This window comes from Pseudopodoces humilis, chromosome 8, assembly GCF_049639895.1.
Source record: "Pseudopodoces humilis isolate 2021_Gansu_Grassland_sample_001 chromosome 8, ASM4963989v1, whole genome shotgun sequence".
NCBI lineage: Eukaryota > Metazoa > Chordata > Aves > Passeriformes > Paridae > Pseudopodoces > Pseudopodoces humilis.
Window position 1 is genome coordinate 34,769,239 of NC_142207.1, and position 14,797 is coordinate 34,784,035.

General features: G+C 41.3%; 1 protein-coding gene across 1 annotated transcript in view; it reads left to right on the forward strand.

Annotated features, from left to right (window-relative positions):
- The window catches only part of SPAG16 (sperm associated antigen 16), a 360,532-nt gene that overhangs the window by 162,569 nt on the left and 183,166 nt on the right, over positions 1–14,797 (forward strand). Inside the window, exon 11 of the mRNA XM_014257754.2 lies at positions 6,259–6,402. Coding sequence (XP_014113229.2) covers positions 6,259–6,402 — 144 coding nt within the window. The remainder of the gene's footprint in view (positions 1–6,258; positions 6,403–14,797) is intronic.

A 14,797-nucleotide genomic window follows, 5' to 3' on the forward strand; every position in this document is an offset into this window, starting at 1 on the left:
ACCAAAAATACCCCAGCTGTTTGATCTGTCTTGTCCTGTTCACAGCTTTGTCAGCATCTAAACTTTAAATTTAAATTTAAATTTTTAATAAATTTAAAAATCAAGCCAAGGCCCACCCCTAGATTTTGCACTGAAAATAAAGAGTGGTTCTCTGAGTGGAGGAAAGTGGTTTGTTCCTTTCCTGCTGCTCTGGTTTAAGGCAGGTTAAAAGGGAGCTGTTTTTATAATGTGTGACAGCTGATGCTATAGACTAAGTGATTTTTTTTTTTCCTATGGCCAGCAGTAATTATCAACAACCTTGTAAGCACAATCAAAGGAATGAGTAAGTAAATATTCTCTAAGAAGTAATTTAGATTCATGCCTGTTGTTATTTACAGACATTCTAGATAAAAAGCTTAATGTAAGGGTGCAGAGGTTTACAGTACACGAGACTATAATGACATAAACACTTTGCATGTTATTATATAGGTTCTAGAAAAATTGTCTTGCCCTGATGTGATTAAGGACTCAGTCTTGAACAGGATTATGGATGTTTTTAAGTTAATTTGTTGTGAAATTGGCAGTACTCCTGGTACTACATAATTCAGGAATATGCATGTGTCTTTAAAGGATGAGACCTCTGAAAACACATGCAGATCAACAGCATAGTTTTGACTTTTTCTCAGATTTGATCCAGGGCTAAACTTTGTTAAGAAAGAGATGGTTTTATATTGGCACAGCATGTACACAGTCAGATCTAATGCAGTAAAACCTGGGCAGGTTACAACACTCACTCAATACAAATTGATGCATTTTGATAATTGCACATGGAGTAGATAAACAGAAAGTGATCAGAGAACACCACAAAATGGGTGTTCTGAATTTATCACAGCTGTGTCTGCATCAGGGACTTACAGTAATGTGTTTAATACAATTCTTTTTAGAGGCACTTTATATTGTAGGGAGAGTCCACTTCCTGAAGTTATTTCTTTTTGAGAGGAGAACTGGGTTTGCCAAGTTAGAAAGTGTGTGAATTTATTCCACTTCACAGGAATAAATATGTTTGCTGCTGCTCTGTGACTGAGAATGAAGATTCTGTGTGCGTGGGGACTAGAATAAGTCCATAAACTCGACTGTGAATTAGGAAGTTGCTCAGCCTCTAGAGATACAAGTTCAAGTTTCTGGTAGACTGTTTTCTCATTATTTCCTAGGGTTTACCAAGGTATGCTGGGCAGTCTAGAAGGTTAACTTCAGGTGTGTTGAGATTCTAGCAAGTTTTCTGCCTCCCAAATCCTGAGTCATAAGAGCTTGGGAAGCAGCCAGGAATTTCAGCAGACAGGATAGGGTTTTTTATGCATCCCTCTGACTGAGATCTATCACTGACTTCCAGATGGGCATTTACATAAATGAAACAAAAGATAGGAGCTTTGTGCTCTGAGTATTTTCCCTTTCTTATATTATTTTATGGTTTGTTAGGGGTTTGTTTTTTGTTTGTTTTTGTTGTTGGTGATGGTTTTTTTTGGTGCTTTATTTTTTATTTATCCTTTTTTTTTTGGTCTATTTTAGCTCTTATTTTCTCTATTGAAAGCATTTTTCCCCTCTTCCATTTTGTCAAGAAAAGATAAATTTTAAGACCTTGAACAGGAATGCAAGCTATTCAGTTATGCTATGGTTGCATAATAAAACCCTGAATTAAATGTCAATGTTATAATTATTACTGAAGAATGCTGTCAGACGAGATCAGGTAACTCAAGCCAAGAGAAAAAAGGTGATAGAAATGATAATATTAGAGAGATGATGTTCAGAGAAGGCATGTTAGGATGAGTTGCAACAGGCAGAATGATTGATTAGGCTGCTGTGATGTGTTTAGCATTAATTTCTTGGCAGGTTTATCTTAGCTGAGAGCATTTGACTGGTGGTTTGTCCCCTTTCTTTGGCCTTTTTGGGCTCCATGGGTCCCCTGCTTCCCTCAGGATGCTGCTGCTCACCTTGGATTTCCTCATCCCCATCCAGCAGCACATAAGTAAGGAGGGAAATAAGGGATGTGCTGCAGCAGAAGGGTGATCTTTGTGTTTCCTGTCATTCCCTTTCCCCTCTGGAAGCGAGGGAATTTCCATGACCTCAATCCACAGTGAGGTGGAAATGGACCTTCCCTTGTGTTGTGTGAGCCCTACTCATTTCCCTGTGATAAATGTGCAGGCTGCCCCTGTTTGAAGGAGATCCCAGGGAGCATTGGCCATCCCACACACACCCAGCAGCTATTCCTGAGCCCAGGATGGGTGGCAGTGGCCAAGTGGCAGCTCAAAGGTTGAGTGGGAGCTCCAAGGTGGGAAAACGTGGTCAGGTTGTGCAGTTCACACATCCATTGCCACAGGAACAGTTCTTAATGCTCTGCTTAGTTTGTCTTTTGTCTCAGCATGACTGGCTCACATCCAGCAAAATCAGGCCTGGAATAAAATTTTGGCTTTTACAAACTCTGTAGGTTTTTAGGGTGCAGTCCAGCAATATAACTATGTGCATGTGAACAATATCACTGATTTCAGTAGGGCTGTTGATGGCCTCTCATTTATATATTTTTGTTCTTGTCTGAGACTGTAACCAGTATCCATCCTCTGGAATTCATTGCATTTCGTGTCCTTGCCTCCAAAACCCACCCCAATGGCAGAGAAAGAAATATCAGCAATTTCCCAACAGTTTTCACTACAAAACCAAGGTTTTCAGCCAGTTGTAATTTCACCCAAATACAACTTCTCAGCCCAAAATTTCCTGTTCTAGGTATGATGAGCAAGGCTGATTTTTTGTGTAAGAAAATGTTGGCTGAAATCTTTCTGTCACTAGGAAAATTGCATTTGGGGTTATTTTTAATCTCGCAGGAACTCTGCTGCTCTCATATTTTGGAGCAAGAAATGCAGCAGAAGAGCTTTCTGGTCTGAGAGCAGCTACTGGCATTAACAAGAAACCCCTTTGCCAGTACCTGGGAATGCAAATAAATTTGATCAAATCATGAAGTTCTAAAAATTACATATCACAAGCAATATTCAGTACAATGCTGTATTAGAATTTGGCAGCTGAATGCTGTCTATATTAAGAACATATTTTTCTGAATAAATCCTGAATGTGATTCCATAGAAAACTGGATTTTGTCCTTGTTCCTGCCACAGAGAAACTGTGTGAGGCTGGATAAGTCACTTAGGAGTACTAAGCTGGTCGTTAATTTTGCATTTTTCATTCTGTGAGTGCCTAATTTTGAGACAATTTAGGTTAGGTTTTTATTTCACATACAAGCAGTGTCAAGTTTTGTGTGTGGAATGACCAGTCCTTCTCCTAACCCATCTACCTGGGTAATACCTGAGGGTGTGCTGAGATGATGCATTGGTTCCAGTGTTTCAGAAACCCTGGTGCCAGGAAGTTTTCCTCCACATGGATCTAAGATCTGCCCTCCCTCAAGTTAATGTGTGTATTAAACACCCAGCTGATGTTCCCCAGACAGCTCTGGGTGCAGCACTTTCTGACCTGAAGGTTGATTTTATGTGTGCAGTGCTCAAGTGTGGAACATCCTGAGACTGAAAGTAGTTTGCATCTGAAGATACTGTATTTTTATTTATGGCTCAGTCAAAATAAATTAAAATAATCAATGATTGTTTTGAAAGCAAATTACTGGGAGTACTATATATCTACCATGGCAAGTGCTGAAGAGATGAGAATGTCTTATAAAGCCCCAGTGAGTTGTGTAAACAAGGGTATTTATATACTCAACAGCAGCAAATCTCTGAGAGGGTTTTTTTGTTGGGTTTGTTTTTTTCTTGGCTGAGTCTCCACTGATCCCACTTTATCCCAAAGGAGGAGGAGGAGAAAACTAATGTTCCTATCACACATGTTCCATTATTGATTTCCATTCCAATCCACCCAAAGTCTTCTGTGCTGGAAATAATTAGACCCTGTGAACAGAGATGAAGCAAAAATCTATACAATGCTGGATTGCCAGAAATGAAGACAAGGGTGCCTAATTAATGCTGCATATAGAATGCCTTTTGGATGAATGGGCTTCCCTCTCTCAGAAGCAGCTCAACAGCAGTTGTGTCACAAATTTGCAGTTAATTAAATGATGTTCACTGTGTGCCTGTAAAAATGGCATGGAGGAAGAAAAACATTGGACGGCAGCAGCATTTTACAAAAGCTCTTCAATTTAAAGGAAAGACTGTGAAAAACAAATTTGCAGCGTTCCTATAGACAGCAAGATATTTTCTTCTGTATTAAATTCACTTTATGGATTTTCCCAAAGCTCCATGGCAGTGTCTGGTCACTGCAGAAGTTTGAGCATTTCAGAAGTTGGGCTGGAAGTGTGTTGGGAGGGTTGAGGGTAGGCAGAATGCTCCTGGGAGCTGGGGCAGGATGGATGAGAGCACAGCTGCAGCATGGCCAGGGTGTAAGGATTGTTCAGGAGAGTCAGGGTCCAAAGGAAGACACCAGGTAATATTTTCTCTGCATCAAAGGTGAACTGAAGGTGATCTAAGGCTGTATAATGCACCTTGGGAGCTGAGAAGGCAGATCTTTAGAAAGAATGTAAGAGAGCTGATGGAAAGGCTTCACAACAGCCCCCACTAAGAGCAGAAGAATCTGGAGGGAAAAACTGGAAGGGATCTGAAGTGTCTGAAGCAGGTTAAGAGAGAAATGTCAGCTGTGTGCAGATAGCAGCAGTGGGTTTGTTGGTGCTTCAGAGGTCTCCCAAGAAGAGGCACTCTGGGACAGCTCTTCTCATCCTGTAATTTTCAGGCCACTGGTGCCTTCTCTCAGCCTTTAATTCTCTCCTTTTATCTCTATTCCACTCTTGCTCTTCTAGATATCTGTTGTGGCCAATCTAAGTGATACAACTGCTCCCTGGGCATCTCTGGAGAATTTAAATAGCATCATTCACTCCTTCTCTTTTTTCCTATAAATGCAGAGGAAGTTTATCCTCTTTAGGAAAAGATAGAAAACATTTTTTCCTAAGAAACTAGAGAATGAGTAAATCCCGGGCTCCTTGCTCGAGCAGATGGATTCAGCTGATGAGTCTGTAGGAATCTTCCTAGGCTGGGCATTAAACTACAAGAATAGATGTTTTCTGATGAAATTCCAGTTGGCATAAATATATTTTTAGCATGGATTTGATAGAGGGAATTATTTTCCCCAGTATAGTAGATGCTGTGGTTCTTGTTTAGGATTTTGTGAAATAATTTGAGTGCAGGAGAAAGGTACTAATAAAAAGAGAGATTGATATTGTGCCTTCTAAGTCCTCTCTTTTCTTCCCATTTGGGTGCTTAGCATTGTCTCTCTCTCCTCTCATTCTGCTTTAATAAGCATTTTTCTCTCCAAGCTGTCGGCCCTCTGATGCACAGCAGAAATAGGTGCACACACAGGTTGTGATTCCTCTCCCCATTATTGCAGTTTGATTCTGAACTCCAGATCTAATCTGTCTAAATAAGCCACTCCTGGGACTAAAGTCAACTACTAAAACTTTTTGATGTTCAACAAATAGTAAGGCATTACAATGATTTAAATCAAATAACCAAATCCATATGAAATACACTACTTGTTATCTTTCCAACAGATTGATTTTCTTCCCTGGATCCATTTTAAGCAGCACTGCAGTTGCTAAATCAAAAATAAACTGAGTTTTCAGTCTAGGGGCGTGTTAAGTGTATGATTTCCATTACATCGCAGTGTGCTACATATTAAAAATGAAAACATGGAACACATTCTGAGTACAGAATTGGAATGAATTTTCTGACCTAGTCCCAGTGAATGGGGTATAAAGTGCTGGCAATCACAGTAGCTCCTGGACTGTAGTTATCATTTGAGTTATTTCACAGTGGTAGGAGACTTTACACCTGTGGACACAAGTGGGGACAGGCTAACATCAGTGCCTTTTTGGAATTATTTTGGATAAATAGGAAAGTTAATCATGTTGGTGCAGCTTGTTACCCTCTTGCGTGTTTGTTAGAGCATGACCTAACAAAGTACTTCAAAGCATTTTTTGAGTGTTAAGTGGAACTTCAAGAGAGTGTGAAAACAATTCTGGTCTCACAGAAATCAGTCTTGTTCTTTTTTCTTCAGCAGCAGCAGCAGCTCATCTCCACAATATGTATTTTGAATTCTCATGAGCTTAGAAAGCATCGCTGTTTGCTCAGTCCATAAAGAATCAGACTCCTGGGGCTATTGCCCTGAGTTAAATGGTTCTTATGTATTTCACATAAAATGGAACTGGTACAAAACATAACCTGCCTTTCTTTTCTCCTGCAGCTTGGCTTTACACCCCCGAAAAAACATCGTGCTGAGCGGTGGCGATGACCGCCTGTGGAAGACGTGGGGCTTCCCTGATGGGAACATCCTCCTGACAGGGGAAGGACACACGGATTGGATCTCAGGATGCTGCTTCAGGCCCAGGTCAGTGCCTAGAGTCCCTGAACTGGCCCTGCTCCCTCCAGGAGCTCCTTCATTCACTGCCTGCTTCGCTGCCTCTCTGTTCTCAGGGGGACCTTGCACTCTCTGCTGAATTCCCAAACGCAGATAAAATGTTCCTCTGCCTTTCACAGTGTTGACTTTAGACTGATTGCTTTCACTGTTTTGTACATCTTAAACTCTGCCCCCGTGGCAGTGCATATAACAAGGAGTAATAAGCTTTTCAGGTCTTGCTGTATTCATTTTTCCCCTGTTCATGAACTATGGCAAACACGATCCCATTATTAATAATACTGATTGACTTCTTGTATTACACATTATTTGTCATATGACTTAGAGTATCTAGGCTTACCTAGAGAATAAGAATATGAGCTTTCCTGCCCTTTCATCATATGGATTTGAAGCTGAATAAATAAATGAAAGTGAACACTGAAAATAAAAATTAAATATTTAAGTTACAAGGGTCATGGAAATAGGGCCAACATGAATTAGATTTTTTTGTCTTTCTGTTGAAAAATAGGACACCATTTTACTCTCAAAACTAAAATCCATTGGATAAGGCTGAGCTTCTATATTTTGAAATTACTTTGCATCAGATTTGTGAGGCAGCAGTTTAAATAGAGTTCTTTACTGTTAATATAATAAAGGTCTGCCAGGCTATTCACCTGAGGCTCGCTTATAAAAGGAGCATTATTAAGCCTTCAACCTTGTATTTTCATTGTGTTTATTTTATGAAGCAGTATTAGTTCTCTTCTTCATGAGGAGGAAATGTATCCTATTTAATTTCATGGTTCCTCCTGATTTCTGAGTTTGTAATGAGCTACCAAAGGCACACACAGTCCTCTAAACACAAGAAAATCCCCTCCTTCTTTTCAAAACCTCAAGAACCAGGAGTAACGCTTTCTGAGATGAATTAAACATGCACTTACTCTTCTCTTGCATCACTTTCTCCTAAGAAAAACAGGCTTTTTCTTAAGATGCTTGTTTTCACTGTGTTCTCTTTTTCATGTGTATATCCTTAGAAATAATTACCTTTAAAAGAAGAGGATAATTTAACTTAAATAATTGCATATAATACAGGAGGAGAGAAATGGAAGGCTCAGCTTCTTGTTTTAAGGTGGTAGGAAAATTTGGCAATTGCTGCATGACAGGTTTCAGAGTTTGTGAGTGCTGGGCATGGTTGAAACTTGCAGATAAACAGAATGCTGCCTTTTCCTCTTACCTGTTGTGAATATAAAACTTAGCACAGGGGAAGAAAGGGAAATACAATTAGAAGAGCATGTTATCATTTATAAAGCTGCTGGGCATACTAATCAGATTTCGATAATGCATTGTTACCATGACACCCACTGACTCAGAGGCTCAAAACTATTTTCTCATTAGTCTTTGACCAGAATACAGTCCTTTCAATAGGCTTTCCTATTTCTCATTCAATTATTGAAATTAAAATGAGTCGAGGTACATCATTATTCTCTTGCAGTATAAATTGACTCCTGCTGAATGCTCTGGAGTGATTCAAAAGCAGTGCTGTTAAAATATTGTCTTCTGTTACTGCATAAAATATATAATGTGGCAGAATACATTTAATCATATTTTTATTTTTTTTTTAATATATTTTCTTAGATAGGAAACTTTTACATATCTGTTTTGCCCAGAAGCAAAACCAATTAAGTAAAAATGAAGAGTTCTAATAGATTTCTTTTTCTTTTTCTGGAATCAAATGTAGATAACTTCTAGTTTTGTTCCCATTTTAAAGATTTGAAATTATGTTCACCCCAGAAATGTAAAAGAAAAATATTTTTGTGCCACCGGGTTATTTAATGGTGACCTGGGTAGAACTTCCATAACTCTGTAGTCTTTCCTGTTTGTCCTCTGTGAAATCACTTCCCCTCTGTGTTTCTTCTCTCTCTGTAAAATCAGGTTTAGAGCAACCTCCACCTCTGGTGTGAGAAGTATTCTGTGTGCAGCCACACGAAAGTGTGCTGTCAGATCATCTGGTGCAGCGTCTTGCAGTAACCCACACCCTGACACCCAGGCACGAATGATTTGAGGAGAGCTGTGATGGCCATTTAACTTTTGCACATACAAAGGACTTAAAATCCCAGAAATCTGGGGGTTTATGTGCTCACAAAATGAGGAAGGGTCTTTCTCATGGTTGTCTCTGTGCCACCACTGTGTAAATAGGGGTAAAGCTGCCAGTATCACTGGTGGCTGGGAAGATCTAGAAACTTGAAGCTAAAGTGCTGTTGGGTTTATATATCCACAGTGTCTCCAAGAGCCATGAAAGGACTTGGTTCTAGGAAGTAACAACAGCAAGGTAAAGGTGTGGTTTAGGCTCTGGACCAGGTGTTACAGAAATGAGGATTGTCCTTAGGAGCTTTCCCAGGACTGATGTACCACAGGGTCCTTGAGCATCCTCACGGACCCTTAGGGACAAAGAGGTGTTGGATGGAGGAGTCTTCCCCCCCACGCCCCACTGACAATGTGCTTCATTCCACAATGATTTTTTTGTTGAAAACCACCTCCCTTTCACTTGTGATCAAAGCAGGATGAGGTGAGACTGTGCTGAGGCTCCAGGGCTGCCTCTGTGTCGCTCCTGGGTGAGCACAAAGGGTCTGGGTGCCCCACGTGTTCTCCCTGCATTGTCTCCCAGGACAGGGGATGAAGGGCAAGCAGCCTGACTTTGTGCATATGGGGAGAGCAGAGCAGCTCCCTGCAGATCTGAGAGTAAAGCATTGCCTTAAGATTTTAAAATAAAACTTCAAACAGGTGCTGTCATCTGCAGTGTGCGGCAGCTGGGAGGAGGGAGGAGAACAGTGCTTCCTTCTTTGAAACTCGGGTGACACTTGGTCAAACTTCAAAAAAAAACCAGTGTTTTTACTGTGGTCTGGCTGAACACTGCTTTGCAGATGAATTAGCTGTTTCAAGCTCCTGTGACTGTTGAAAAATTCAATGTTTTTCAGCTTGCCTTTTCTAGATGTGAAGGAATGAGGGAGTCAGAATGTCTCCTGCCGTAGTCATACTTAGAGGCTTTGTGGTAAGAAACTGGAGAGCTGGGGAAGAGCTGTGTAGTGCAGCTGTGGTGCCAGGTGACTCGAATATTTGAAACAGCAGACAAAAATCTGCATCCCTGCCAGTTTCCTGAATAAGCTGAGGATGTAATGCTGTACCTTTAAGGACCATACTCTAATTACACAAAGATATTTCATGGCATGTACTAGATTTATTTATCTTTGTTACTGACCTTCTTGGGTGGCTAAAGAGTCAAGCTCTGCAGAATAGCAGAGGTGTGTGTTAATGTCTGATAAAATCCCAGTGAACAGTAAAATATTGTATCCTTGCCCTGCATGTGGGCTGGTACAATATGTAATATCTTTAATATATTCATAAATATTAATCAAGTCAACTCTTCTAAAATGTTTGTAGCCCTTTTCATGCAAACATTGTCTGGTTCTGTGGAATACAATGAATTTCTGAATTGAACTGCAAACTGTAGGTTCTTGAAGCTATTTAAAACTTGCACTGAGAGTTGTCAGATTGTCACTCTTTTGTAATGTCCTGTTCCCGTAAGAAAGAAGCAGAGTTTCTCAGGTGTTCCTCAGTTACTGAGGAAAGAAATCAAAACTGTTATCAATTTATTATTATATAAAAATTGCTGCAGCAATTGCCTTTAACTGGGTGGATTTTCTATAAGTTCTATTGCTGTTGGAAAACCTGGAGGCAGGTAGGGGAATTTTGTAGCACATGGGAGCAGGCTGTGGGTAACTGAGCGCTGTGGTGGCCTCTCAAGATCAAGTCCAAAATGTTGCTGGCAATCCAGAATGGGGAAAAAGGACTGGGATAATGATATTTGCCCAAAGCTTTCAAGAGCAGTGTTTGATAAATATGAAATTGTATAAGACTCTATCAGAGTGGAAGTTATTTTGTCATCATACAAAAATTCTCAGAAAAGTTTTTATAAAATCTTCTTAAAAAGAAAATTCCTGGGCAGAATTGAAGTTAGAATGAACTTTGAAACCAAAATTAATTCTTACTCAGGTAAGTCCCTAATTTTATTCTTTACATTATTTTACTTTTTTTTCAATCTTATAATTCATGAAGAAGCTACCCATTGATGACTTTGTGTGGAAAAAGGATAGACTGAAAAGCCTCGCAGAACAGCAATGGAGAAAGGGAGGGAGGGTGTGGAGAAACCTCTGAGGAGTGATGGGAGCAAAGGCCAAAATTCAGGAGGGAGAGCAATCCCAGAAAGGAGAAGCAGCTGGGTTTGATCCAGGCAGGCTCAGATGTTCTGAGGCAGCAGGCACTGCTCCTTGCTCACTGCATCTCACAGGACTCTGTGCTTGGAGGGAAACATCGAGGAGCAAAAATCAGACTTGACAGCTTGACAGTTTCAGGCACCACTTGTGAATTTCTCAGTGGACACACCTTTGTAGTTTGAGAGCCCAAAGTGCTTTGATTATCAAGGTGAATTACAAGGTGTGCTTCTTTATTCATCTCCCACCTCTGCTGCTCTTGGCTGCCCACAGACTGTGCTGCCGAGGAGTGTCCCAGTCCTGGGAGGTGCTGATGCATCAATCCACACCAATCTTCTTGACAATCATAATATCCTCAGGTATCAGTGTGTGGTGAGAAACATCTGCAGGGTATGAAGAGAGTCACACAAAATCTGATGCTAAAGATCAGTGACTGCTTTCTTAGTTACAAATTGCAAATAAACAGCTTTTAAATAGCTAAGATGGTACAGGGCCCACAAAGCCTTAGCAAATGAAAAGCACTTGATGACATACAGAGAAGAGTACATTCTTTAGTCACAGTAGCAAAATAATTTAAAAAAATTCTACTAACATCAAATATATTTCTCCTTGTACTTTAAAAATTCCTAATGCCATTCTTCGATTCATTTTTATTTCCATGAGAGGAAGCATGAATTATATATATTATGCCATTTTGTTTAATGTACTGGCTTCCAAGATTTGATGCTGTAGTTATTTGGTGAAACTAGGGGGACTTACAGAACAAACAGTCACTGCTGAAGTTATGATTCCAGGATCTACAAGATGTTGCTACACTCTAATGTTTGTTTGTTTTAGTGAAATGCAGCAGCATTTGTCTGCTTGGAAACTGTAATTTAACATTAAGCAGTGGGATTTGACTATGCTACTGCAGGCTCTTTCTTATTAGAGACCTTCACATATTCTTTTGGGCTCTGCAAAACAGCTATCCACAGGAAGAAATTAAGAAAGGTTTGGAGTCAGTGATTTTAAAGTGTTGGTTTTTATCACCCATCCTTCAGAGCCACTGCCCAGGCAGGGTCAGCAGCCACACCAAGGTGGCACTCTACATGTAAGCCAGCAGGCAGAAGCAAAGGAAGCTCCTGGAGATGCTGAAACAGGAACGTGCTGGAAATTCAGCTTCATCAGGGACTGTTTCAAACCCCATTATGAACAGTTTCAGCAGTGATATGCGCAGGGACCCTCCTGTTGTGCTCCAGATTGCTTTTCCACTGGTGTAAAGAGTTGTGTGGGCTTTTGTGGGATTACTGCCTGAGGTGATTTCCCATTGACTGACCTTTGGGGAAAGCAGTAAGAAACACCCATGGAAGTGATTTCTGCGAGAGAAGCTGCCGGGAGCTTCCTCTGTGCCTAGGACAGGCCAATGGCTGGCCAGTTCTGAGAACTGACAGCACTTTGCACCATTTAGAAATTAGATCTGCCTCTGTGAATTCCACATTTTAGAAACCGCAAAGCTGGGAACTGGCCCTCTTTGCTCCCAGCCTCAAAAGGCAGCAGAGCTCTGGTGAGGCCGGCCCTGCTCGCCCACGGCCTGTGCTCCTGGGGGAGGCCGGGCCGGAGCCCAGCGGCTCCCGGGCGGGGATGGAGGCTGCGGGACCCGGCCCCAGGCTGGGCCTGGCCACGGCTGCTGACATTCACTGACACTAAACCACCTCTCCAGCCTGCATGGACAGCTCCAGGCCGAGCCAAGACCGTCCTCCCCTCCCAGCAGCTGCCGGGCAGAGGGAGGCGCCCAGCACGGCCTGAAATCCAGCACCGTGACTGCCGTGGCACTGGGTGAGATTAAGCCCTTTCCCTACACAGATGAGACCTGCAGACCTTGTTCCTCTCTCCAGAGAGAGAAAAGGACAGAGTGATGACACGTAGAAAGACAACATGAAAACACCAAGGTCAGTAAAGAAAGATTCAAGCCTCAGATGGAAGGAGAACGAGGAGATGCTGAATGGGGCTGAAAGCTCTTTTGGTAGGGCCATGGAGATGGACAGTGATACACTGAAATATCTCCTTTAATTCATGAGAGAGTGTGGGGGGATGAAGTATTCAAACTGTAGATGTGAGCAGAGGCATCCTTTGATGAAGCCAAGCATATGTTGGAGTAGCTGTGATCCCATGAGAAGCTTGAACAGAGAGAGATGAGAGTGATGAAGATCCTTTGCCCCCAGGGAGAGAAGAAGAAAAACTTCTGTTCCCAGAGATGATCACAGAGACAAATAAAGAGAACCTTTGCCTTTGAACAACTCATCCTTAAAATAATACCCCATGAGCTCATGGCCCATGGACACACCTCTAGGAGGGCTGTGAAAATGGGAGGAAATACCACAATGCAGAACTTTTCCCAGGCCGCTGCTATTCATGGAAATGAAAAGCCACGAGAGAACTGTTTCTTGTGGAGAATTCTCCATGGCACAGCAAGAGAAAACTCCTCTCCCTACAAGAACTGATGAAAGACTATTTTATAGTTGGTACTGCTTTAACATCCCAAGTTTTGTCTCTGTGTTGTCAGCTGGGAAAGAAAAAAGTTGGGCAGGGGGAGGAAGGGTGTTCTGCAGGTTTTTTACTGATGCTTCTTATTCTTGTAGTCCTGTTAATATAAAGTTCCTTTATACCTTTTAAGTCTGTTTTGTCCTTTTCCTAATCCATATCTCACAGCAAGAAACGAGTAAGTGCCCTGGTGATTTTAGCCAGTGCTAAACCCACCACATTATTTGGTGTATTGACTGGGAAACTCAAATTGGTGAATCTAAACCACTGCACTGCCCAATTCAGAAAATTGACACAGGCCCTGGACCTCCCAGATAATTCCCTGTGCAGGCACTGTATGGTTCTGCAATGCACTTCCAGCTGGTCAGGTACTTCTAGAGGAGTCTAGAGGAGTTCTGAGTACTGAGCACGAGCTGCCCAGGTGGGCAGGAGATGTGCAACTCATCCCAGGGATATGTGCTGCCTGCACTTTCTGGATTCATTATGGACAACACAGAAATCTTGGAAGTGGTTTTATGATCAGTCAGTGTTTAGATTACAGGGTTCCATTAATTCCACCTTTTAGCTGGAGAACGAGGAGCTGAAGCAAGGCAGAACTCGCCCTGGTTGGGGAGGCTGCTCAGGGAGCTGCTGTGCATACCTGGGAGCCAGGGAGGAGGAGGAGGAGGAGAAGGGAAATGTCAGCCTTCACCCTCCTGCCTGGCCACTGAGCCAGTCAGAGCAACAGTCCTGCCAGGGAAAGGGTTTGGACCTTGCTGGTAGTAAAAGGTCCGTGAACAGTGAGCTACAGAACGCTTTCTCTGCTGGCCTTGGAGTTGTAAATGCTGAGTTTCACACTATACATTAAACAAGGCTGAGACTTGAAAGCCACCAACTCCCCTCTAAGCATTAACATAAAAAAGAGTTGTAAGACTTGGGTTAATCACAAAGGTCTCTGTTGGCTATCAGTGGAATAAAATTATTTTGATTTGTGCTTTCAAATAGTCTTTAAAACCTAATTCAGGTCTTGCTGCAGAAACAGATGGGTTTGATTTATCCTTTTACTACTATGGATAGCTATGAAAGAAACATGAGATAGTCTGTATGTTCTACTTAGGACTTTTGAACACTTATTTAATGAAAAGGCATGATGTTTTAATTTTTTAGAGGATGTTGAATTCCTGCATAGTTCAATAAAGCTTTTAGTTACCAGATTACATATTAAATTTGCCAGTGGTAAGAAACTTCTTCTGAGTGGCACGATTAATTTTCAGTCATCTAACTGGCTTTATGTAACACATCATATTTAGCAGTCAAGACATTTGTTAAGGTGTTTTATCAACCTCAGCTAATACAGCAGTCAAAAGAAAAAGAGTTGCATTCATTTCTTCTGCAAGGAAAAAAAAACTATTTCAAAAGTCTTTCATTCAGTTCCCCTGTGTACAGTATTCACTGTGTGCTTGGTGTTTTCAAGTATAGCAAAATTTTAATTTCAAAAGTAGCTTTATTTATTTCAAAATCTTTGATAAGTTTCATTCATTTTATACAAGGAAACAGTCTTAACATCATTCTCTCTCAAGCTTACAAAGCCTACTATTTTTACCTTAGAAATATGTTTGGGTGGG